Source organism: Podarcis liolepis, assembly GCF_965112155.1.
Source record: "Podarcis liolepis genome assembly, chromosome: 15".
Taxonomy (NCBI): Eukaryota; Metazoa; Chordata; class Lepidosauria; order Squamata; family Lacertidae; genus Podarcis; species Podarcis liolepis.
Window position 1 is genome coordinate 17,290,459 of NC_139566.1, and position 26,678 is coordinate 17,317,136.

At 47.1% G+C, this 26,678-nt stretch overlaps 1 protein-coding gene across 4 annotated transcripts; it reads left to right on the plus strand.

Moving 5' to 3' along the window:
- The first annotated feature begins 517 nt into the window (after nt 1-517).
- On the plus strand, nt 518-23,033 carry PAQR6 (progestin and adipoQ receptor family member 6). 4 transcript variants are annotated; one of them, XM_083478149.1, is made up of 8 exons: nt 518-787; nt 10,044-10,252; nt 11,340-11,467; nt 11,967-12,172; nt 12,304-12,430; nt 15,457-15,553; nt 16,127-16,271; nt 17,187-23,033. In XM_083478149.1, the coding sequence occupies exons 2-8, from the start codon at nt 10,202-10,204 to the stop codon at nt 17,456-17,458; spliced, it is 1,026 nt and encodes a 341-aa protein (XP_083334275.1). In that variant the 5' UTR covers nt 518-787; nt 10,044-10,201; the 3' UTR covers nt 17,459-23,033. The 4 variants fall into 4 exon arrangements, with proteins under 4 accessions (XP_083334275.1, XP_083334277.1, XP_083334276.1 ...); XM_083478151.1 differs by lacking the exon at nt 518-787 and adding an exon at nt 859-1,033; XM_083478150.1 differs by lacking the exon at nt 518-787 and adding an exon at nt 1,740-2,317.
- Nucleotides 23,034-26,678: the final 3,645 nt, after the last annotated feature.

The window sequence follows — 26,678 nt, forward strand, 5'->3', positions numbered from 1 at the left end:
AGATGACAAGACGACCCCCCCCCCCCAGTCTTGCCTATGTGGTCCAAAGGAAAGCAGAGCGGTACTCCCAGTACTCCCACTGCACTGGCTAGGAGTAACAATAATAGTTACTATTTTTAATTACAATTTCAGTTATATAATATGAGACATTTTGGATTGGAGAGTTCCAGTCCTCAGTTAACGCCCGCCTTATTTCAGTGGAAACTGTCTCTCAAAATTCAAAAATCTGGAAGCAGAAATTTTGGGTCACTTCAGAAAGTGCAAAAGGCTCTCCGCTTGACACCTGGCTTTGCTCCGGCTGTGTAACTCTGGGACCTCCCGAAATGCGCTCCCCCCACAACCTAACCCCAAAAACGAATGTCCTCAAGGAACCTGCTGTGGCTCGCATCTCCCCCCCCCCTCCACACTCCAGCTGCAGATCCCCTGTTTAAAAAGACACGTTAGGTTTCTGCCTTTTAGGAGGGAGGAATAATGAGGGCTCTTTTATTGCATTTCTGGCTCCTGATGGTGGTGGCTTCTGCGAAGAGAGAGAGGCCCATTTCTTCCCCTTCCGCCCATAAACTCCAGCCAACGGGGAGGGCGGCCTGGCACTCCGCCACCAGAACTGGCAAGGAATGTAGCTTAGGGAAGAAGACGGCGGGGGGAGTAAAAACTAAGGGGGGAAAAACAGAAACACACTGAGCTCGCTTGGAGCCAGGGCTGCAGGCCCCGCAACTCGGACAAGATGGAGTGCTGGTAGCGGTTCATTGGGGGGTCTGCCCCGCAGGGTCCGTCCTCTCTGGAGCAGGTAACTGCTTGCAAGCTGGCAGCCTCCTCGGCCTCCTTGCCTGCCTTTCATTCTCCTCGCCTGGGCGGTGGTTTCCTTCCTTCCTTCCTGCTGTGCCAGCTGTTGAGTTATTTTAAAAAACAACTAACTTTTGAGCTTGCCTTGGTCAAAAGTTTTTCAGGATGCAGCTGAAAATCTTTCCGGGCGCATCGATGTGCCTGGTCCTCACAGCCTTGGCACTCTGGACCCAGTGGATCTCAGCCTGAGGTTGGATGGCTGTCTATCAGGGATTTATTAGCTGTGATTGCAGGGGGTTGGGCTAGATGACCCCTGGGGTCCTTTTCTTCTCTACAGTTCTATGATTCTGGCCTTAAGGTCCTGGCGTAGCCAGCCATTATCTCAGGAAGTGGGACTTTAGCAGGCAGAGTTGAGAAAAAGGAGGAGGAGGATCAAGCCACCTGCTCTGCACCAGCCTGGTCCTGCACCCATTTCTTAGCAGAGAGCCTCAGTTTACCCAGCTCTAAAATGGGCTTAAATTTGAAGACAGTACAACTTTTGGGGAGGAGAGGGAGATTGGGATTTTTTCTCTACAAATCAGTGCAGCTGTGCCCAGCTCAGGAGAGAGGGAACCTACATCCCCATAATGTCTTACCCACAGCTGCTAAGCTTTCAGTATCCCATTTAGGTGGACCAATGGAATTAGATATAGGACTTAACTGTGCCCCTTTTGACTGCTGGTACTGAATTTGGATTTCTCCAAGCTTTTTTGGTCCATTAGCTGTGAGTTCCTGGTATGATTCCTCTAGCATTAAAATTTCAAAACTAGTGTGTGTTGTTCTGGTCATCCCATCAAATGGGATGGGGTTCGAGCAGTTCCCCTGTGTGGAGAGCCTAAGGCTATTGGGGGCTTTTTAGATTGGGGGGGAGAAAGATAACGGGGGGTGGAGGAGTGGACGGCATGAAAGAAATTTATAAATCAATGGTGTGATTGATCTATGTGACTGATCCACAATTTCAGACAACTGCATAGTTAAATGTGATGATAGCAGTGGGGGTTTTTTAAAGTGGGGGGTTGGACAACTCACGGGGGAGCAGATAACTGTTCATAGTTATCACCTACGAGAGCCAGGGGTGGAGAAGTGACTAGGACTTGGAAGACCTGGGTTCAATTCCCCACTCAGCCACAAAGCTCAATGGGCGACCATGGACCAGCCACTATTCCTCTCAGCCTCACCTCGCAGGGTTGTTGTGGGGATTAAATTGAGAAAGGGGAGAAAAATACGGGCTACAAAGGCAATAAAAATGAATGATAGGGAAATGGAATCTCCATGTTCAGCCCTGAAGGCCAGATGCTGAGGACAAATGATAAGGGGTGGGACGTCATCCCTATGCCCTGCTTAGGAACTGCCAGAACCAGCCTTCACTCCTTATCTCATAAAGAAGAGGAAAGTGAGGGTTGGAGTCAAAAATCAGATTTTCTAGGCATGAGAAGCCAGTGTGTATGGAGAATGCCAGTGCCATCACTCAGGAGGGACTTGGGGTCAGCTCAAGGTAAGCATCTGAGGGAAATATCCACGTTGGATGTTTGTGTTCTGTTCTGCGCAGCTATTAGGCTTCCTTTGTCTTTCCTCAACATGGACTAGAAACTTGGGGTGGGAGGACGACTTGCTTCCAGCTCAGCATGGCAGGAATGAAAAGCAGTGTGGTAAGCAAAACTGTTGACTTGCCTTTCCCATTGAAAAAGAGGTCCTTGTGTCTCCCACCCAAATGCCAGCTAGCAGCGTCGGCGATTCCTAGGAGAAGCTGGGAGGCTTGGGGATCTGGGGCTGTGGACCAGCTGTTGAGGATCACCGGGTATTTCATATACCCATGTGTGTTTGTATGACATGTATGACATGAGAACATGGAATTTGTGACAGCTATAAAAGCAGATTTGCACAGGGGGTTGGATTTAGATGACCCTTGGATGATTGAAACCTGGGAGTGGGGGGTCCTAGGTGGCTTTAGGAGAGGATTAGACACATTTGTGGAGGAGAGGGCCAGTGCTTTTGTTCCTGGGGGTGTGCAGGGGTACGCACACCCCTAAACGTTTTGTGAATCTTTGTACTTTTGTCCATTTACTGTACAGTGGTACCTTGGGTTACAAACACGGGTTACAGACTCCACTAACCTGGAAGAACTTTACCTCAGGATGAGAACAGAAATCGTGTGGCAGCAGCGGGAGGCCCCATTAGCTAAAGTGGTACCTCAGGTTAAGAACAGTTTCAGGTTAAGAACGGACCTCCAGAACGAATTAAGTTCTTAACCCAAGGTACCACTGTAATTACTTCTAAATTTGCATCTAACACACACACACACACACACACACACACACACACACACACACACACAAAGCCTCATACCCAGTGGAATTCTAAGAAACCAAATAGCTTCCTCTGCCATCTTGATTCAAAATGACATCCAATTTTATCCAACCTTGCAACCTTGGCATCATCAACACAATGCTCTAACCAGCTATCTTATGTTTCTGTTTAAATGACGGTACAGGTGATACCTCGGGTTACAGATACTTCAGGTTACAGACTCCGCTAACCAAGAAATAGTACCTCAGGTTAAGAACTTTGCTTCAGGATGAGAAGAGAAATTGTGTGGTGGCAGCGGGAGGCCCCATTAGCTAAAGTGGTGCCTTAGGTTAAGAACGGTTTCAGGTTAAGAATGGACGCCCGGAACGAATAAGGTTTGTAACCAGAGGTACCACGGTATTTATTTTTCCCAATTTGAAGTATAAAATGGTGATTTTCTTTAGTCAAAATGAGAGTACCCCTAAACATTTTTTAAGGGGAATAAAGCACTGGAGAGGGCTATCAATGGCTGCCAGCCACAGTGGCTAGCTCTGCTTCCACAGTTGGAGGCAGAAATGCTTCTTGAAGCCTGGAAGCCGGAGGGGAGAGGACTCTTCTGCCTGGGTCCTGCTTGTGAGTTTCCTACAAGCATCTTGTTAGCTGCTGTGAGAAAAGGATGCTGCAATAGCTGGGCCATTGGCCTGATCCAGCAGGCCCTTCTTACCAATGCAGAATTTGGAGCCCACAGCATCATTTGCAATGATTACCTTGTAGGAAGGGGATTTGTTTTGTTCTTCAAAGGAAAGCGGGTGGCTTCAATTAGCTAATGTCTGCTAAGTGCTTTCGAATATGGAAAATCTCTTAAGCGCTAAAAAAGCTTTTGCTGCCTGAGAAAGCCGGCTTTATTATATTTTTCAAGGTTTGTTTGTTTTTTTAATTGCCAAATACCTCCTTAAAACCTTGCCTGTGGCAGATGCGTGTATTGGGTAAATCCAGGAGAAAAATGAAGCTCATTGTTGGGTTTCAAAGCAACTGCTGTTTTCCACAGGGGTGTTAGGGCTTGGGGATAATTTTGTTGGGGTTCTTTAAGTGCATGGCACCACTGGATGCGATGTGTGGGGAGGGGTCTCAGGCCTTGAGCACTACTAGTGGGGACTATTTATTTAACAAAATTTATATACTTCTGGTTTGTGAAGTAGGGCGAATCAACAGTAGGTAAACAGAAATAAAGCACATGCCACTTCTCCCACAGTCTGGATGGGCTTTACCTAAACCAGTGTTTCCCAGACTTGGGTCTCCAGCTGCTTTTGAACTATTTAGCAAGTTTAAATGCTTTACTTACAAACTCCAAAGGTCACATTCATACGCTATTCCATGCGGCAGCAATAAGAACACAGGTAGAAAGTTATTGGGTTGTAAAATACCAAAAAATACAGTACTTCTGAGCATGTGGTCTGGGCTTGAAGCGGTCAAGCTCATACACGTTGCCTGGTGAGCTTCACATAGTACAAGAGAGTAAACAAAGGAAGCTTCACTTCCTTCTTCAATGGAGGTGAAGCGGTATGACCTGAGTCTAGGAATACAGTTCCATGGTCTTAACCCCTTCATGCGTTAACTAGCCCTAAGCTTTCTAGTTATATTTGACTGCAATATCCCACAGCGAAGAGCTCCAAAAGGACCTCCCCAAAGTGGGTGAATGGTAGTGATGCATGTTGTGGCAAAAAAAATAATCTTAATTTCAAATATGCACTCATGGGATCTAAACTGGTGGGGACTGACCAGGAATGAGACCTTGGGGTCATAGTGGACAGCTCAGTGAAGATGTTGACCCAATGTGCCGCGGTTGTAGAAAAGACAGATTCCATGCTAGGGATCATTAGAAAAGGAATTGAAAGCAAAATTTGCCAGTATCATAATGCTGTTATAGAAATCTATGGTGTGACCGCATTTGGAATATTGTGTGCAATTCTGGCCTCCTCACCTCAAAAAGGATCTTGTAGAGTTGGAAGAAGGTTCAGAAATGGCCAAGCAAAATGATTGAGGGGATGAAGCGACTCCCTTCTTGTGAGGAATAGTTGCAGCCTTTGGGACTTTGTAGTATAGAGAAAAGGCGAGCAGGAGGTGACATGGTAGAAGTTTATAGAATTATGCTTGGCATGGAGAAAGAGGATAGAAGAAAGGGTTTTCTCCCTCTCTCATAACAATAGAATTTGTGGAAATCCAATGAACTGGAACATTGGAAGATTCAGAACAGAGAAAATAGTTAAACTATGGAACTCCCTGCCACAGGAGGCAGCGACAGCTACCAGCTTGGATGGCTTTAAGAGAGGACTGGACAAATTCATGGCTGTCCTCCACAGTCAGAGGCAGGAGTGCTTCTGAATCCCAGTTGCTGGAAACCACAGGAAAGGAAAGTCCTCTTGTGCCCAAATCCTGCTAGACAGGCATCTAGTTGGCCACTGTGAGAACAGGGTGCTGGACTAGGTGAGCCACTGGCCTGATCCAGCAGGGATCTCTTTATGTTCATTTTCCCTTCTGCTCCCAGCTCCCAAACCCATCACGCCTTCGAGACCGCGCTTCAAAAAAACATTGCTAGAACGATGGAAAGGGTGATTTTATCTCCCAAGAATTCAGCCTTGGCTTGGGTCTTTTTCAGCAAGAAGGGAGCCCAGTGCTGGTTGGCACACACTGGACAGAAAGGAAGGGAGAGAGGCAGGGCTAGGGTGGAAGAAGAGGAGGAGTGTTTGGGATGATGGGGTGACGGGGAAGCACAACTGGTGATTTTTATTGGATGCAACATTTTGCCAAACTGGAAAAATGGATAATGAGATGGTGGGGGAGGGAACCTCTTCTGACCTCTGAGCTTTGGGTGCCCTCCCATCTTTCCGGCGGGTTTTTCCTCAGAATCTTTTTTGTCTGGGTTGGTTACAAAGAAGTAATTAATCTTTTATTTCCATCCCTGCCGAAAGCCTTCATCGTTTTGCCTTGACTCCTCTGTGGTCAACCATGTGACTCAGAGGGCCTTCAGCTGTCAATGGTGGCCTTGTGCGAAGGAACAAAAGAGAACTTGATTTCTAGTTTGGGGGAAAATGGGGGGGAGAGAGAGATTTCTTCCCCCACCCCTGTGAATGAAAGGTCTCCTTGGTTGAAAGGGAAAAGATTCTGGAGGGAGAACTGGGGGACAACTCCCATGTCCCACTCCTCTCCCCCCCCCCCCTCATTGTCAAAATAGAGATGGTCAGCGCTTTACATGGACCAGAACTGTGGAACTCCTTGCCTCATGAGGTTGGTTGCGTTCTTCTCTTGCTGTTCTTTGCTGGCTCAAGCTTTTTTTAAAAAAATCTAGCAGGCTTTTGTTTTAGCAGATGCCTATTGTTTTTCTGTCTGATTTTTCTGTTTTATCACTGGGTCCAATCTTTGAGGGAGGCCTGGAAGGGGATGGCAAGGGAGAGGGCTTTTTCAGGGGCCCCTCCCCATCTGTGGAATGCTCTCCCATAACCCTCCAACATTTCTCCGATGAAAATAGGGACGTCCCATTCCATAATGATAATTTTACTATTTATACCCCACACATCTTATTGGGTTGCCCCAGCAATCTGGGCAGCTTCCAAAATATATAAAAACACAATAGAATATTAAACCTTTAAAACAAAACAAAACAAAAAAAACCTTCCCTATACAGGATTGCCTTCAGATGGCTCAGGGGTTGGATAACTCCATACCCTCCAACATGGCTCTAATGAAAATAGGGACGTCTTAAGGAAAAGCAGGACATTCTGGGATCCAGTCAGAAACTGGAACGGCTTCTCTAAATCAGGGACATCCCTGGAAAATAGGAACACTTGGAGGGTCTGCTCTCTGCTAGCAAGGTAAGCCTTGGGCCTTCACTGGCATTTTTTCAGAGCCAGATAAAAAAACTTTCTCCCCCCCCCCCACTCCCCGCCAGATTTTTGGTAGACTCCAATGATGATGCTTTTGGGCAGAGCCACACGTTGAAAGTGCATGATTTCCCCCCAGAGAATCCTGGGAACTGTAGTTCCCCTCACAGACCTACAATTCTTAGTACCCTCAACAAACTTCAGTTCCCATAATTATTTGAGATTTAAATGTATGCTGTGACTCTGTGTCCTATGCTGTTTGTGGGTGGCCAAAACTTCCTGCTGCTATGGCAGATGAAAAGAGTGATGTTTTGTATATATTTTTCTGAACTGCATGTGTGAATGTGTCAGCATTATAATGCATTGATGTTCATGTTTTTAAACACACTGTAAGTCACTAGGAGACCTTTGTGCAACAACTCAAGTACTATGACTAAATAATCATCTGATGAGCCTGTCTCTGTTTTATCACATCTTGTGGTTTTATGGTGTGTTCTTGCATGATGCATCTGGCTTCAGTTATTCATTTCCAATATTTCTCCGCCTCCCCATAACTCTGAGCTTCTCCAGGGGGACACACACATGACAGAGTTTAAAGCACAATATGGTATAAATGGATTTCCTGTCTAAATTGTGCCGCAGCAGAGATAAAAGCAGTAAAACCAACCAATTCCATGCTGTTAGGGTGTCAAAAATTGAAGCTCATACACAGAATTGGGCCTGCAAATGGACCAGAAGCTGTTTTGTTGCTGGTGTGATCAGACCAGGACATCCTGCCCCTGTCAACAACCCTATTTTGGATGCTACCCCCTTCTGCACACAATAGATCACTGCTGTCTGCCAGAGAGTCTCTCTTGCAAGTTCCAAACTTCTAGGGTGGCTACGCCTGTCCTGTGGAACAGCACCCCACACTTTCAGGAAACAGTCAAAGATATTGCTGTTCTGGCAGGTTTTCCCAGCAGGAAAAATGGGTCTTTACCAGAAGTGTCCACCTGTTAGAGTTTTAGTCTTGCTATTGTTATTAGCTGGGGTGGGGAGGTAGGCTGTACGCTGAGACCCTGCTAATCCCTGGATCCAGCAAGAGTCAAAATTTAAGCCAGGGTAGCTCCTGGATGATGGGGCATTAAAGGGAGCAAAAGGAAAGAGCTTCTGTGTGAGATGGCAAATCCCTCAACTCACAGGGAGTTAGAAAGGCGTAGCGAGAGTTGAAAGTTGGGGTGATGTGTGCCTAGGGGGAAAGAAGCAAACTGGGAGGCAAAGCAATGTTTGATTTTTGTTTGAATCCAGGGCTGTAGCTATGGGAGAAACAAGCTCCTTTTGGGGGGTGATAATACTGTGAACCCCTCCATCGTAGGCTCAGGTTGTATGTATGTGTAAATAAACCATATAGCATAAAGACACCACAGTCTCTGCTGTGCCTCATTACCAAAAGGAAACAACACGAAGCTGCCTGGAACCCCTGGAATCTCGCCCTGCTCAGAGATTGGGGTGGAGTGCAACACTGCAAATGTATTTGCTGGTTGTTGTTGGGGTTTTTGTTGTTGTTGTTTTTAGAGAGTGTGCTGTAGTGCAGTTAAGAGTTATGAGAAATCTCCCACCCTGCCAAGCATCCCTTTCTTTGGATGGACAGAAAAATAGACGAAGGCTTTTCAGAGTGTGGCCTTGGAGACCAGAGTTCGAATGCTCCGTCAACCACTGGGTGACCTCTGTTTCTGCATGTGTGTGATCTGCAGCGGTCGCACAATAAAGGAGAAACAGATCCAATGTGACTTGAAAAGTTTTATGAAGCTTAGAAAATGATGAGTTAAGGACTCATTTGTGGGCCATTGCGACCTAACACATGAACACACACTTCAGAAGCTTCTGGCCATTGCGCTGAATGGGGGACGAAGACTGACACACCCAGCAGCAAACCCTGACCAAAATATCTCTAAACTAGACAAATTGCTTGCAAGGGAGAGACATACCGGTATATCAGTATTCCTGTTCTGTGAATCAGGAAACCCTCAGAGAACCCTTGGTCTCCGTCATGACCTCGTAAACAACTATTCCCCTGGGCTTGGCTTTCTGACGTTTGCTGGCTGGGGGGTCGTGTTGCAGCAAGATAATGCCTAAGAAGTGCTTTTGAAGCTCTCCCAGGTGCTGAATTGCCAGAAAATAGGAACAGCTGGAAGGCCTCTAGGTGCTCCCCTGGCAGAGTGAGTTTGGCAGTCCCTGGAGCTGGAAGGGAAGGGGGTCCCACAGCCTTCTGGAATCACCCCCCCCCCCATTCTGAGGTGCATCAGGCTGCTGCCGTTTTTGCATTCAGATTGACAGGTCTGGACACAATTCTCTGCCCCTTGATGGTGGCGGCACTTTATATAAGCTGTTCACCAGTGAAAGGGACTCCCTCGGAAGGCGGTGGACTCTGCTTCATTGGAGATTTTTAAACAGAGGGTGGATGGCCACCTGTCAGGGATCCTTTAGCTGTGCATTGCAGGGGGTTGGATTGGATGACCCTTGGGGGTCCCTCCCAACCCTACGATTCTAATGATTCTATTTCTGCTTCTTCTCCCTGTTTTATTTGTGGCTGCTTATTCATTTTATGATGTTGGTTTATTTTGTTTTATTTATTGATTTATCGACAACTTCTTAATATACCTAAAAGACCACTGTAGACTGTTAAAATCATTAGCAGGGATACAATGACACTTGTAATGTGAAATGAATTTTGGTAACTCTGATTATATAATAGATGGATAATGGTAAAAGATGCAGGAGAAAAAAGAAAAAAGATTTTTTTTTAATGGAACCCATGGAGGGAGGGGAGGAGGTCCAAAGGTTCAAAAGAGCCTTTTTTATTTTTATGTTGGGGAAGGTTAAAGTTGTTGTGTATAAATATATTCAGGTAGGTAGCCATGTTGGTCTGACGCAGTTGAAAATTGATTCTGTGTATCTGAAGAAGTGTGCAAGCACACTAAAGCTTATACCAAGAACAAACTTAGTTGGTCTCTAAGGTGCTACTGGACATACGTATATCCCCCGGACCCATCCTCCTTTTTCCTTTGTCATTTTTAGGACACAAATGTTGACCCCCTTCCCCATCTCCAGAGCTACCTGGAGGAAGGGGGTTGTGGACTGCAGCTGCCCAGGACCACTTGGCAAAATCTCTTCCCACAAGCAGAGTTGCCTTTAAAAACACATCTCCAAGAGAATCCCGTGCGCTGTGACTGGAAATGCTTACAATAAAGCTGCCTCAGATCTTCAGGGTCCACCAAGTACCTCGTGTGAGTAAATTATCCTTCCAGTTTTTACGATGTAGGGGCCATCTCCCCCCAACCCCAATCCCACTATGCATGGTTCTGTCCAGGAGGGTCTCTTAAAATCAACACACAACAGGGTGGCTAATCAGTCAAGGAAACTGCACCAGTTGAATTTCTGCCACAGGGTGGTCCTCTGTTTGAAGGCTGGCTGTTCCAAGTCGCGCTTAAAAGAGCATGAACTCTCTAAGCATTTTCACGTTACATGCGAACGCAGCCTAACAAGTTGAAAGCCTCCTGTTTGGGTCGTTTCTCTGCTTATAGACTCTGGGAATGGGATAGAAGGTCGTTATTGGCCAGGGGTGTTTTGTTAAAATGTGAAATGGGGAAGATATAAAATGAGAGTCTTTGGAGCCAGTGGGGCCCATTAGGAATTTGGAGAGTATGCCGTGGGCGCCAGCCACAAAATGGCCGCTCTGCAGGAGTGGCATAACACAAAATGGCTGCCGTGGGGCCGTAGCATTATGGCTGCTACATTTGAATGAGCAGAAAGAGAGGCAGGAGGACCACAACATGGCGTGGCTGTGCCCTCCTGTCAGCGGGGAGAAAGACCCCTACAGCAGTCACTGCCACCTTGACTCTTAGAGACAAGCTCTTTGTACCTCTCCTCTGTTCAGAACGGAAGGGAGGGAGGGCATCCATTCTTGGCACCCAAAGAAATGTGAGCTTATATAGGGGGAGGAGGAGGAAACAGAAGCAGTTGTGGATTTTTGAGGGGATATCTACTGAAACCTTTTGTGGGTGCCAAAGGGGGTCCTGGTGGTCACACTGGTGACCTTTGACCTCCCAAATGCTGCTGAACTACAACTCCCATCACCCTTCCACACTGACCATGCTTGCTAGGGCTGATGGGAGTTGTAGTTCAGCAACATCTGGAGGGCCAAAGGTTCCCTACTTCTGAACTAACAGAACTAAAGTTAAGGAGAGTCTGTTGCTGCAGGTGGAGTTGTAGTGACGCGACACTTCAATAAAGCTTTTCATGCAGGCCTCACTTCTGCTAAATTTCTGTCTTGGCAACTCAAAAGTGTCTCATTGGGCAAATCCTGTCCTGTAGATCTTCTGGGAAGATGGGATCATCTCTGGCTACCGTCACCCCAAAAGCTCTGCCTTGGATTGCGTCCTCAGCTCTTTTCAGCTGAACAACGAAACCATCAACATTTGGACACATTTTTTGCCGACGTGGTAAGTCTGCAGCGTCTTTCAGCCGCGTTCTGTGTAGTTACTTATCTCCTTGGCTTGCGGGTCACATAACTCCATACCTTCCAACATTTCTCTGATGAAAATAGGGACATCCTAAGGAAAAACAGGACATTCGGGATCGAATCAGAAACCAGGATGGCTTTTGTAAATCCAGGACTGTCCTTGGAAAACAGGGACGCTTGGAGGGTCTGTAAATGACTTTGGAAAGCTGGTACCACAGGATCAACTTCATCAATTTTGTTGAACCGATTAAATAGTTTCACTTGGATTTTGAATAAAGGATGCAGTTTAATTGTTCCTGTTTCGGATTTCATTGTGTTGTTACCTTCCTTACTGGGTTGTGCAAACTACTATTCTGATCAATGCTTTTTAGATAAGGTCACTGGGGACGTGTTTATGGAACCAAGGGGACTATGGGCTGGAAAGGTTTGGGAACCTCTGTCCCGTTGTCCTTCTCCTGGATGCCCTTTGCCCCTTGCAGGTATTTTCTGTGGCGCTTCCTGATGCTCTCCCACAGCCTGGACTTCTGGCGTGACACCTACAGCTGGCCTTTCCTGGCCTACATGGTGCTGGTGTGCCTCTACCCCTTCACCTCCAGCTGTGCCCACACGTTCAGCACCATGTCCACCCATGCCAGGCACATCTGCTACTTCTTGGACTACGGAGCGCTCAGCCTCTACAGTCTGGGTGAGGCAGCTTTCAAGTTGCTGGTGGGAGGGAGTTCCGTAGGTTAACTATGTGCTGCATTTAGGACTCCCTTTAATCCGTCTTGAATTTTCCAACAGAGGTTGCGCAAGTTTCTTCTCTGTTTATTATAGGCTGCGCTATCACGTACGGAGCCTACGCAATGCCTGACGTCTGGGTAGATGGCCCTTTGCACCACTGCTTTGTCCCCCTGGCGGCCCTGAATTCCTTTATCTGCACCAGCCTGTCTTGTTACTCCCGGTAAGTAAGGCCAGTGCTTTTATTTTATTTTTTTAAGGAAAAAGAAGGAGCCGTTCCTCACCATGAAGTTTGTTCTGTTATTGCCACACTTTAAACATTTGTGGGGGTGGGGAGAAGGTGCTGTTATTTCATAGCCTTGGGTGCCCCCAGAGGAAAAAAAGCACTGGGTAAGGCTTTTGTGCCGTGCCGAGGTCAGAGCTGAAATGAAAACAGCGTATCTTGCACAGATGTGAAGTTGTGGCATATCAGATTTCAAAAAAGGCTGCATTTTGGAGCTCAGTTTATTTTAAAGCTCTTATTGCCAGCAAGGCAACCGTGGGCCAACTATGGCTTCAGATCCAGCGCTTTCTATAATTCGGAACCTTGTCAAAAATCAAACAGGGAGTGAGACTATGCAGTTGATGTTTGCTAGCAAATATGAGTCAAAAAGCGTCACTCTTTCCCCAAAACCACTTCAGCTCAAACCAAGAACTTTGCTAAATCATCCTCGCAGGATGTCTGTAGATTCACCTGCCACCAGATCATTAAATAACCTTCAACCGCAAATAGTTTTGTATGTAGATTTAAAAACACAGAAGTTTCCGGTTATATGACAGGAGGGATTTGTGGCAGGTGGGGGTGGATGGGAAGAGAACAAGGGGAAATGGAGATGTCCTGTCCTACCACCAACCATATACCTGGGATGGGGGGGGGGGTCCCTTTGCTGTTAAAAAAGAAGGAAAGAATGCAAAATAAATAAACAATAAATCACCAGGTGAAAGAAGCCTGGGGCAAGGGTCCTGGGGCAAGGGTCCATTAAGGTGGACATTACAAGTCCCTGGCCTCATATCTGAGCTGCAGAAGTGCAACCCATCCACCCTGATTTCAGGTGAGGGTGGAGTTCTAGGACTGAAAGTGCTGGGGTTAGGATTCCTCCAGCGAGTTTGTGGCTAAGAGGGCCTTTTGACTCACACAATTGCAGGGGGCTGGACTAGATGACCATGGGTTTCTTCCATATCTACAATTCAATGGCTCTATGACCGCAGAGGTCCCAGAGCTTACTCCTGTGCAAACGCACTGAGGTTTATAGAAGACCCCTACACACGTCTGCTCAGAAGTGAGCCCCATTGACTTCAGTGGGGTTTACTTTTAGGTTAAGTGGCAGCCTAAGTCGTCCTGGCCCTGAGTTTGCTGCGTGGCTGCAGGCCTCCATTTTCTTAATCAATGCCTATCTTCAGAATGTAGATTAAAAATAATAACAATAATAATAATAATAATAAACAACTACACCTCTCAAGGAGCCCCAGGTAGCAAACAGATACACAATTTAAAAAACAAAGCCAAAGCTTTCTAAAACAGATCAAGATGTTCTTAAAGCAATTACAATATGAAACCATTACAAGCAATTACATTTGAAAACATCCTTCTGCCCGCTGATCTTGAGGTTGCTAGGAGCAGTATCTTTCAGCCACCAAGTGTCAAGGCAAACAGGAATGTTTTCAAATTCCTCTTGCAAGTTATATTTATTTATTCATTCATTGTTTGTGAAGGCAGTCCTGTTTTGAGAAGCTTTTAATGTTATTTATTTATTGAAATATACTCTGAGTTGAGAGTGGATTTCATGCTCTTTATTCAGCTCATAGTGGTGAGGAGGAATGGAAGTTCCCCCACAATATCTGCTTTATATACATTATTTACACAATGGGCTGCATGTGATTGGCTAATTCCGGGATTCTCCTGTAGGCTAATCAGGTTGTGGGTTCACTTCCACCTGGAGCTGGATTGGGTGGCTCCTGCGGACCAATCATACTGCTGCATTGTTCTAGGACCAATCAGACTGTTGCATTCTGAATCCTATTGTTCTAGGACCAATCAGGCTGCTGCATTTTGGATCCTATTGTTCTAGGACAAATCAGACTGCTGCATTTTGGATCCTATTCAACTCAGTACATAACATTTATTTATTTATTTATTTATTTATTTATCTCCCTCCCTCCCTCCCTCCCTCCCTCCCTCCCTCCCTCCCTCCCTCCCTCCCACCTTTTTCCCCACGGAGCTCAAGGTGGCTTTCATGGTTCTCCCTCTCATTTAATCTCCACAACAACTACCCTGTGAGGTAGGCTAGGCTGAGAGTTAGTGACTGTCCCAAGACCACTCAATTAACTTTATAGCGGAGTGGGGGATTCGAACCCTGGTTTCCCAGATCCTGGTCCAACACTCCAGCAACTACGCCGCACTGAGTGATGGAGACAGACACATCGTGCTGGGAAGGACATTCCGCACCTGGGGAACTCAGACGGGTAACTGGGGGGGGGGGCAGGCGGGCACAGTGGCTTGGGCACCTTCAGGCTCCACACTGACCGAAACAGCAGCGTGGGACTTGCGTCCTGTGGAGGCTCCGCACAGCATGCTCTGCCCTGGTTTGCCCCGCCCCATGGGCGGCTTGCTCCACCCCCATGGGCGGCTTGCCCTGCCCCCAGATGCAGGGGGCGCCCGAGCAGCTAGCTACGCCGCTGGGGGAACTACCACTGAAAAGTCCCCCGTCACGAGGCCAGTGCCAACTGGGCAGCTGCCCTCTTACAAGGTTGTTGTAGATGAAGTGCCAGGGGGCTGTTTAAAAGCCCAATCTAGATGCTCCGTTTCAAGCAAGAGATTCAAAACTGATAATAATAATAATAATAATAATAATAATAATTTATACCCCGCCCATCTGGCTGGGTTTCCCCAGCCACTCTGGGAGGCTTCCAACAAAATATTAAAATACAGAGGTCTGTTAAACATTAAAAGCTTCCCTAAACAGGGCTGCCTTCAGATCTCTTCTAAAAGTCTGGTAGTTGTTCTTCTCTTCGACATCAGGTGGGAGGGTGTTCCACAGGGTGGGTGCCACTACCGAGAAGGCCCTCTGCCTGGTTCCCTGTAACTTGGCTTTTCACAGTGAGGGAACCGCCAGAACTGTTACTCCACCCTACCCTGACTTTTTCCCTTCATAGGCTGTTTTCACCACCTTTTAATTGGAACTCCCCCCCCCCTTTGGTCTCCTGGTCTAGATTCCTGGAACTGGAGTGTCCTTCTTTGTGCAAGATCTTGAGGACTACAGCCTTCGCTTACCCATTCCTCTTCGACAACATTCCATTGTTCTACAGGGTAGGATGACGGTGGGGGCAATGTAGCCACGGGGGGGGGGGAGGGTTGTAAATGGCTGCTAACCACAAGGGCTAGGCTCTGCCCTCCCAGTCAGAGGCGACACTGCATCTGAACAGCAGATGCTGGAACCGCAGGAGGGGAGAGTGTGGCTCTTATGCTCAGCTCCTGTTTGCTGGGTTCCCTGGTTGGCCACTGTGAGAACAGGATGCTGGACTAGAAGGGCCATTGGCCTAATCCTGCAGGGCTGTTCTTGCTTTCATATATTTTTTCACTTTGGCCTCTAAGGACTGAATGTGCAGTTTCCCCTACCTTTGCAATTGCATACCAATAATCCAGATTAGTCCTGATAGTTTTTGGGGTGAGCCTCCCCACACCCAAGTCTTGCTGTGCCATGCAGATGCAAATTCCTGCCTTCATTTCTTTCCTCTCCTCATGGTGCCACAGGAAGCAGGTGGCTTTGCTCCTCATGCTGTCCCCTAAAACAGGTGGCTTTGCCCTGTGGCATGGTGTTGCTGTTCCTCCCCTCCAGGGCCACCCTTCCTGGCTGACTCATGACACTTCCTTACCTTTCAGCTCTTGTTCTGCTTTGGCGAAGACTGTGCCTGGAATGACTCCGTCCCTGGTTACTTCTACCACCTTATTTTCGCAGCCCTCACTGGCTTCCTCTTCGCTTCCCACCTGCCGGAGCGCCTGGCCCCTGGGCGCTTCGATTACATTGGTAAGAGAAGGGGGGATGGGGTGGGCCGGGGTGGAGATAATTGAATCCCTGCAATGGGGTTGCTCTGTCCCAGCTCCTGCCAACCTAGCAGTTCGAAAGCACACCAGTGCAAATAGATAAATAGGTACCACTGCGGTCTGTGGACAAACGCTGGCTCCCTCGGCCTGAAAGCGAGATGAACGCCGCAACCCCATAGTCACCTTTGACTGGGCATAACTGTCCAGGGGTCCTTTACCTTTACCTTAATCAAGTCCAAAGTCAGAAGCAGGAGATGCTTCTGAATACCACTTGCCAGAAACCACAGGAGGAGAGAGTGCTCTTGGGCTTGACTGATAAAGGCATCTGGCTGGCCACTGTGAGAACAGACTGGGTGGGCCACTGGCTTCATCCAGCCCTGGCTCTTCTTCTTCCTCCCCACGGAGGACCTTAAGGTCCACAAATGACAACATTTTGAAGGTCCCAGGTCGCAAAGTGGTTAGATTGGTCTCAACTAGGGCCAGGGCCTTTTCAGTACTGGCCCCAATTTGGTGGAACGCTCTGTCACAAGAGACTAGGACCCTGCGAGACTTGACATCTTTCCACAGGGCCTGCAAGACAGAGCTGTTCCGCCTGGCCTTTGGTTTGGACTCAGTCTGACCCTTATGTTTCTCTCCCCTTATGGTATTGATTTACTGGCTTCTTTTAAAATGAGGCTGCATTTTAACCTGTATTTTAATTTTTTTCTTTTTCCCCTATTATGATTTTATTGGTGTTAGCCGCCCTGAGCCCGGCTCTGGCCGGGGAGGGCAGGGTATAAATAAACTATTATTATTATTATTATTATTATTATTATTAGGTTACCACCATTTTCTCTCTCTTGAGCTTCTCTTATCGCCCCATCTCTTCTCTCTCCCACCTCCCTTCCTCCCGCCACAGGACACAGCCACCAGCTCTTCCACATCTGCGCTGTCGTGGGCACCCATTTCCAACTGGAATCTGTTTTATGGGACTTGCATTCACGCCGGGCCTGGCTGAGCGCTCACGCCCCGGCGGCCACCTTCACCCGGACTTTTGCCATCCTTGGAGCTGCCCTACTGGGCAACCTCGCACTCGTGGCTGCCTTCACCATGGCCCTGCTCCGGTCCTCCGGCACGACGCTGATTCTGCAGAGCAACGTCCCCGAGGTGGAGCGGCCCAAGGAGCAGTGATGGCGCCCTCTCTGGCGGTGCTCTGTGGCTTTGGTTTCTCTGAGGGACCTTCGTTCCACCTCCCTCAGGCGGCAACTCCTTTGGGAGCCCCTGGGGTGAGCGTTTTCTCCACTGTCGCACTTTATACCTCAGTGTTCTGTGTTCCAGAGGAACGTGGCGCCTGCGTCAGAAGGGGGGGGGGGCCTTTTGAATGTTCCTTCTAAGTTTGAGCACTTTAAACATTTGGTTGGGACTCAACTGTTCGTGGGTGTGCAGTGTGGAGACCCACAACTGAATGCTTCCCCCCACAGTATGTCAGAGAAGTGGACTTGGGTTTCTGCCGGGACGGCCATTGCTGGCTCTCTCTCCTCCTACACAGAGCCTGATTTCCACTTTCCATTCAGCTCTGCTTCCAGGGGTGCTAAATTCTAAATATCTGGGCACCACGTCCTTTCTCTTCAGATGTTCTCCTCAGGAGAGTTGCTGTTGCACTGAGAGTACTGCTCATGGGCTTCCTGTTGTGGGTATCTGGTCGGCCATTTTGAGGACAGGATGCTGGGCTAGAATGGGCCTTCAACCTGATCCAGCTCCAGGCCTCCTCTGATGTTCTTACATAACTCTTGTCTCCAATGATGGCAAGCAGATACCTCCAGGGAGAGGGTGAAGGCACCCTGTATTCTGAGGGAGGCTTCCTCAGAACATGGAGCCTAGACCTGCTCTGCATCCATTTCTCTCTCCCCCTTTTAAACCGCCCACACTATCACCACACCTTAGGGCAACAAATTCCATCCATCAATCCTGAATCGTACGAGGAAGGCCCTCCTTTCTATTCGTCTACCGCCAACCCAGTTTTCTTGAGCGACTTTCCTCAAACTTCTTGCATTCTGTCTCAGATTCTCCAGCTGTGGCTTGGCTCCTGCGTTGCAGGGACACGAACTAGATGAGAAGGTCCCTTCCGATTCTACGATCCTGTGATTCTCATGTGACACAAGAGGGTGGAGGCATCCTCTGTGGGCCAAAACCCCAGAAAGAGAGGACTCTCTCCACACTTGGCGCCAGAGAATTGCACCGCCCACAAGAGAACTAAGCGTGTGTGCCTTTCTTTTGGATTGCACAAAAACCCGAAAGGCATCTCTCCCCACCCCAAGTTGCACTCATTAATTGTTAACTAATTATTGGGAAGTTCCCCTGGGAAAGCCCTGTCAAGAGAGAGGAGATACGCAAGAAGGGCCCAGCCTAAATCCATTTGCTGTAAGAAAGGAGAGCAACAGCAGGATGAGAATTCTCTGTGCCTCCTGTAAGCAAGATTAGACAAAGAAAGGGCTCAGATTGCAAAAGACGGTTGGATGCTGGGACGATCCATAAAGGTGCACAACTGCGATGGATTAAGCCAGCGGTTCCCAAACATATTTGGTCCATGCCCCCTTGGCTCTATAAACTCATCCCCAGAGGGCCCCCCCCTCCATTAAAAATATCCTTCAGAATAGCAGTTTGCACAGCCCATGAAGGAAGATCATAACACAATAAAAATCAGAGCAGCAGCTATTAATTGCGTATTTATTCAAAATCCTATTGAAACTATTTACGTAGTTCATTTGAATCAACAACAACAACAACAACAAAATCATCATCATTTAATTTATATCCCGCCCAGCCATTCTGGGCGGCTTACAGCATATATAATCAAACAGAATATACTATACAGGCAACAAACAAACCAATAAATCAATAGAAACCAATAATAACAATAATAGCAACAATAGTAAACAGTTTACAGTTATACCCAAATTAAAATAACTGCCAACCCGAACTAAACATTTCCAGGGAGACCAGCTTTTCACAGTCTGATAGTCATTTATACCTCCAGCACCCTCTGCCACATGCTTGTTTCTTAGCCCCCCCCAAGTAATCCCCCTACCCCACCCCCCACAAAGGGGGTGTACCATCCACTTTGGAAACCATTGTCTAAGACGCCTGTTTTGCAACTAGTGGGTTGGGATGACCTACAGACCTAGTTGGGTTGCACCAGCAGCACAATCGTGATAACCAGTTGCTGGCAGGGGCTTATGGGAGTTGTAGTCCAAAACAGTCAGCAGGCGGAAGATTGAGGGGAAAGCTACAATATACAATTATTATTTTTTAAATACTAATAATTAAGAAGTGGGGTCTCCCAATGTATGTCTGGGCTAAAGATGGGTTCTGGGTCTGAGAAGGTTGGAGACTGCTGAACTCAAAGTACTGTGGTCTCTCCATCGCTAGAGATCTTTAAGCGCAAGTTGAGGAAACATTTGGCTGAGTGGCGTTGACGTGGATCTGATTCATGAGGCAAGATGGGTAGCTGGATGAGGCCAAGACTCGCTTCTGTTCCTGTCTTTCCAGGCTGCCCATCAGTAGGGATGAAAGATGGAGATGTTGCCAAGACCAGCAGAATCTGAAGGCCACAATGCTTAGCTTGTGGCTGGTCCAGGATCACGACTAGAGGAAAGTAGTCTCTGCAAACTCATTCCTTTCGCTACAGAAACCCCAAGATGTCCCATATTTTGTACGAGGAATGAGATCCAAACCAAGGAAACTCCAGACTTGCAAATCTGAGGATGTAGAATTGCAGATCCTTAGCTGTCCTAGCCAGCTTATAAGGAACACAACCCTGGTGGGACATTGTGTCTGGACATTCCCAGACCTGATAGGAAATTCTGTCCAGATGTTCCCAGAAAAATGAAAGTCCAAAGGATGTAGTGGGCGATATACTTTTGAGTGTTTGAGGCTGTTTTTAGTGTGTTCTTGAAGAGGGTGGAGCCTGGATAAGGCCAGTGGCTCATTAGCTGATGGCGCTAATTGTTTGACTGTTAACTATCAGAGCCGGGGTGGCTGAGAGGCATGAGGGTCCTGATGATGGAGATGGAGTTTTAATACGGTTTCCTGGAGGTGTTTTTAAGAAGGATCTAGCGTTGGAGCAAATAGTTGTGGTATCCAATATGGAAAGCGGGGCCCTGTCTTCACTTAGCTTGTTCCTTGCATTACACCCAGTTCAACCAACCTGGGCGATGGACATTTGCAGGCTGAACTTGAGTGACCGTGAATAGAATTTTCTAGATTGATCAGAATAAGCATTTGTGGCTTTGGGCTGGTAATGGTATAAATTGTCCAAAGCCTTCCATTATCCACTTTGCTGCTAACTAACAATTACCGTATTTTTCGCTCCATAAGACGCACCAGACCATAAGATGCACCTAGTTTTTAGAGGAGGAAAACAAGAAAAAGAAATATTCTGAATCTCAGAAGCCAGAACAGCAAGAAGGATCGCTGCACAGTGAAAGCAGCAATCCCTCTTGCTGTTCTGGCTTCTGGGATAGCTGCGCAGCCTGCATTCGCTCCATAAGACGCACACACATTTCCCCTTGCTTTTTAGGAGGGAAAAAGTGCGTCTTATAGAGCGAAAAATACGGTAGGTAGCATGCAAACTCAACAAGCACAGTTTTTGTGGATGGCAGCAGGCAGGGGTGAAAGCCACAGGAATAGAGAGAGTTGCTTTTGTGTTCAGGTCCTTCTTCCCAATTTCACCACAAGCATCTGGTTGGCCACTGTGAGAACAGGATACTGCACTGAAGGAGCCTGGACTAGATGACCCTTGGGGTCCCTTCCAACTCTACAATTCTATGATTCTATGGCTAGATGGGCCTGATCCAGCAAGCTCTTGTTATGCTCTTATGTTGCCTTAACAGCAATGCCACTGCTAATGGTGTGGAGCAGTTCTGTGGTTGGGAGAGAAGCCAGGCAGAGGAAGAGATCTCTTTCTAGAACTCTCTGTGCCTCCTTGAGTGATAAGCAGAGAGCAACTCCTTAATTGTGATAAGTGAGGCCTTCTCTTTTATTCTGTAAAACAAACTACCCAAATCAGACAGAGATAAGAGCGCAAGCCCGCTAGGACCTCGGAAAGAAAGTTCATTGAACCCTTGTAAGTTCAATGGCAAACAAAAAAGGCCAGTAACAGATTACTCTTGGTCACCTCTCTTTCCCAGCAGCGGCAGAGCAAGTCAATCGGGCGCCTGGGGTGAGCCGGGGCAGGACGCTCCGCGGGGCCTCCAGAGTCTGTCTGCCTCTTCCCACTCAGCTGCCCTACAGCTGGGGGGGAGGCAGCGGGCGGACCATTTGGGGCAGCACGGAGCCTGCAGGTGCCCAAGCAACCACATCACTCCCAGGAGAGATACGTTGCTCGGGCATGCTGCCGGCTCCGTGGTGAATGCCGCCCAGCATACCGCCCCCACCTTACTCCCTTCCTCCGCCCCTGCTTCCCAGAGATGTCCAGTTACTACTTGCTTGAATATTGCAAGCTGAAGCCCTGCATTAAGGAATGATCAAAACAGGCTCCAGCCCTTACGAGGAGCACCAGATTGAGACCTTTAGAGGCCCTGAGCACTGAAAAGGTGCTGCCACTACGTAATTCAAAATAAAAATGGCATGGGGGAGGACTATATAACTCTTGGGGTCCCCTCTACAATTCTTCTGGTTGTTTCGTGTGTGAGAGAGTGCTTTGCTGGTGCCTGATTGTGCCTACACTGTTTACTAGGGAGCTGAGGTCAGTGGGCCTTACTTCTGAGTAAACATGCAGAGCTTTGCGCTGTTAATGTCTCAGTAGGAGGGGGAGGCCCAGGAACAACTGGACTAAAAGGGCTCTACTTTTTGACAGCCACACTCACCCTTTTTTAAAAAAAACCAGTTCTGTTTATGTTTACAACATTAGTCATTGTTCTTGCTTTCTGTTTTTCACAAAGCTTTTCATAAACATTGCTGCTTTGGTGGGTTAACATTTAAATGTCCCCCACCCTCTTTTTGTATTAACATTAAAAACACATATATGTTTGCTTTGGAGGGGGTGGTCTGTTGTACTGGGCAGAGTGCAAGTAGGGAGGGAAAGCTTAATTAATATTATTTGTTCTTGAAGAGGCTTCAGATTGCTCATCTGGGTGTTCTTTTCTGCTCCTAGACTGTGCCTGAGGGCTGCCATTCCTGTGCCTTTAGATGCATGCAATGGACAGAAATTCACCAGGTGCATCACCTGTTGGATTTCAGCCTGCTGTGCAAGGGAAAAGTGCCTGAGGGTTGCCACCCTTATTCCTGGCAAAGTTCCTGTGCCTTAGATGCATGCAGCAGACAGAAATTCTGCCAGTCATGAAAGAGGAGAGGTGGGGAGAAATAGCAATTTTTAAAAAAATGTTTCCTTTGAGGATAGGGGATGTCCCGAAACCTTAGTCTTCGCTGACATGTGCCTTTTACTGTGTTTTGAATGTGTTTTGAAATATTTTATTGACCTCTCCTTGTTCACGTAACCTTAACAAATCTGTGCTTGCTGCTAGGAAAATCCTGAATTCCGCAGAAACGAGAGATGCCAAAATTACATATTTATTCCCTGTCCAAGAGAAACCACTTTTTATGGAAAAGCTGTATAAAATGTTTTGCTACCTTAACTGAATGATGCTGTCTCTTGGTTTTCTGTTTTGTTTTTTTAAATAATAATAATAATAATACCTGTATTTGAAATAAAACAGCTTTAATTCAAAACTGGAATGACAGAACGATAAACTCTGAAACCAACAATGCCCTGCTTGTCTGCTGTTCTGTTCTTTGATTAAGATATTTAGGTGCTTCCAAGATGGAGCATAATACTACAAACAAGTAAATCAGATATTACAAACAGATGACAACTGGTTTGGTTTTTTAACAGACTGGCTTTCCCCTAGAAAGGGTAAATACAAATTAAAATAGCGGGGGGGGGGGAGTGTCAGCTGGCAGTTTGATGCCAACATTGCGGATCCCACTCTGCCACCAGTGCTGCATGTACCTCAGTTTCCAAGCGGTGACACCTGTATGTACAGCAAAAAATAGGGGGGGGGGAGGCTTTAATAGTGTCCCTGAAAATCTGCCTGAATCAGTCTAGTTCTCGGAAAACCAAGGAGGTTTTTTCAAATACAACTATACCTTGTATTCTCAGACACAGAGCTCTTGGCCTTCTTTTAACACCATGTTTGAAAAACTGAGGTGTTGAAGGGCACCAAGAGGTCTGAGCTGTCACAGGTGGGGAATATTTAAACTCTTCCAATGTTCAAAACTCCCATTGTCCTAGGCGCATTTTGCATCAGGGGATTTCATTGGCGCGAGCAGTTTCTGGGCTCTGGGTGCAGTACTGAGCCTAAGATTTCAGATTAAAACTGCAGAATAGAAGGAAAGGAGGACCTTTTTCTGCCTCCCCTCTTCCAGGTACTTTCTGAAGACTGGAGAAGAGACCCTCTTAAGAATACTAGGGGGGTGGGCAGGGGAATGACTAGACCATGTGAAAAATGAACATAACATTTTAGCCGCAGTTCGTTCATTTTCATCTTTGCATTCTTGTTATAAAAAAGCGCACCTAGACATTCTGTGGTTGTGCCCATAACCTAGGCTTAAGGTGCCATTTAGCTCCTAGCTTTCATATCTCAGATTCTAACACTGAACTCTTCCATCTATGATCTATTACCCACGAACACTTGTACATAAACGGGGTTCTGTCTAGCTCTGGAGCTTGTTGGTTCCAGAGTTTTGAATGCTATTGGGCTTGACATGGGGCTGGCTAACCACCCCGTTTAGGGGCCTGATCTGCCCACCCCCCACCCCAAGCAAAGGTCACACTGCTTTCAAAATAAAGGAACCCACAGCCTGTCTCCTTTTTAAGGTGGGACTGAAATATCCTAACAGGGACCCCATGGGGATGCAAATGTATATAGGCATTTCTTTCCCACCCTTTTCACCAAAGGAGCTCAAGGTGACATACATGGTTCTCCTCCCCTAAAGGTAAAAAAGGAAAAGGACGCCTGGACAATGGGGTTGCAGCGCTCATCTCGCTTTCAGTCTGAGGGAGCCGGCGTTTATCCACAGACAGCTTTCTAGGTCATGTGACCAGCATGACTAAACCGCTTCTGGTGCAACAGAATGATGTGACGGAAACCAGAGTGCACGGAAACCCCGTTTACCTTCCCTCCGCAGCGGTACCTATTTATCTACTTGCACTGGTGTGCTTTTGAACTGCTAGGTAAGCAGGAGCTGGGACGGCGCAACAGGAGCTCACCCCGTTGTGCGGATTCGAACCACCAACCTTCTGATCAGCAAGCCCAAGAGGCTCAGTGGTTTAGATCACAGTGCCACCCACTATACCTAACTGGCTTACAACAACTCTGGGGCAAGTGACATTGAAGCTGAGTCCAAAAGGGGTTGCAGGTACCATGGATGGGCAGGGCCTGCGAGGCACTTGAAAGCCCCATCAGCTGGTTGTCGGGCCTTCAAAGCGCAGCAGAGGGCTCTCTGCAAACATCCATCTGCTTAGTTTGGCTGCAGTCTTCATCATTAGTTCAGGACTCCCATGCAAGGGAAGTTGCCTGCACATGTGACATTTTAAATGTACCAGATGCTCTTTGCATAATCCATTAAACCACATGACACTCAGAACAACCTATTCATTAAAATCTAGTCAAGGCTGGCTTTTGTGAACCTGTCACTTCGTGCTTTTTACACAACCACCAATGCTCTCAGTAACTACGGATCAACATACCCAGAAAGGGGTTGTATTTTTTGTGGGTTTTTTGCACCCTTTATTACCTTGATTTATGACCTCTTCTTTCTTAGAACCAGGATCTGATCAGGAATTCTATCTTTAAATAAATAAATGAGTATTTGACTTGGGTCCCCCCCCCACAGAAAAGCACTGTAATATATATTTTAGTGATCCAATATGCAAATATTTTTTCTCCTAACCTAACCAAAGATTTTATTTTGTTTGGATTTCACTTTCCTCATTATCCTGGCACTGTTTCCATGTTGCACAATATGCAAATACATTTATGTCTGCAGAGGACTTTCCCCCTTTTTTGCCACAGCAATGTTGTTCATTGAATGTGCGCATGGGGCTATAGCAGAGCTCTCCAAACTTTTCATGTTGGCGACACACTTTTTAGACATGCATCAATTTCGCGACACAGCAATTCAGTTTTAATAGCGACTGGAGGTTAAACTAACCCCTTGTAAGAGATACAGATGCATACATAAACTGCAATGACAAAATGTACGGGGACACAGTTACACACCACAACTGGCACACAGCTGGCAGAGTTTGGAAAGCTCTGGGATATCAGGTCCCTGACATTTCCACACTTAATGTAAAGCTGTAGATAAAAAAGTACAGGCCACTAAGTGATGGAAGTAGGAAATGCAGGGGATAACATTGCGCCCAAACCCAGCCTGCTGCAGGTCTGTTTCACGCTGAATAGAGTTGCAATATAGCTACTGGAATAAGTTACTGGACAGATAGATGGATGCCTGGGCCATTTGTACCTCATTGTCAGCTAGCTCCTTGGCACTCAAACAGTGTGGCTGCTGGCTCACCCCAAGAAAAACTGTCTCTGGATTAGGTGTTCTTGGTGGGCATAGGCACCAACCCCCAGGGGCTGAGGCAGTTTCAGCCCTCCCCCACTCCATGTATTTTTTTTGAGCCCCTCCATTGTGCCAGGCCACCTCAATCTTCTGGAGACGTTGTAGCCTCTGGTGGTGGGGATTTTCTTATAGTGAAAGAGGGAAGACTGCAGGGGTTAAGTAGTTTTGTACAATCCTGTTTTAGAGCGGCAGGTTCCAAGCTTTTCTGAGCTTCCACCCCACTGCATAGATTTATACCCAGTATATATATATATATATATAGAGAGAGAGAGAGAGAGAGAGAGAGAGAGAGAGAGAGAGTGTTAGCGGTTTGGAAAACCCACTAAGAAAGTTTAATTCAACAAAATTAATGAACTTGATTTAGTGAGACCAGCCTTTCAGAATCTGAGAGTCGTTTACACCTCCAGCACCACCCCAGCTAGCAAAAGACCCTAAACCTCTTAGTAGCATGTGTAGGAAGACACTTGGGTCAGCTTCTGGTTTATCATGTCTGACAAAGTTCCCCCAAAGACAGGGCTGCAACTGAACACATAGCAGGAGGCCAGTGATATTCTTTTGGAGGTTTCTAGGTGCAATTTTAATTTCAGTGATATGCGACTCTGGAATGCAAGGCATCCAGTAACTTTCACTTCTGCACCTTCTGTTGCAAAAAGTCTTGACTTCCCACCCAACTAGAAAGCCAGGCTTGCAGGGGATGCCCCAGGTCTGAAAATGAAGTCTTTTCCCGGAAGCATTGCTGAAACTGTGAAACCCTTCATCTGCCGCTCGGCAAACTCACCCTGCT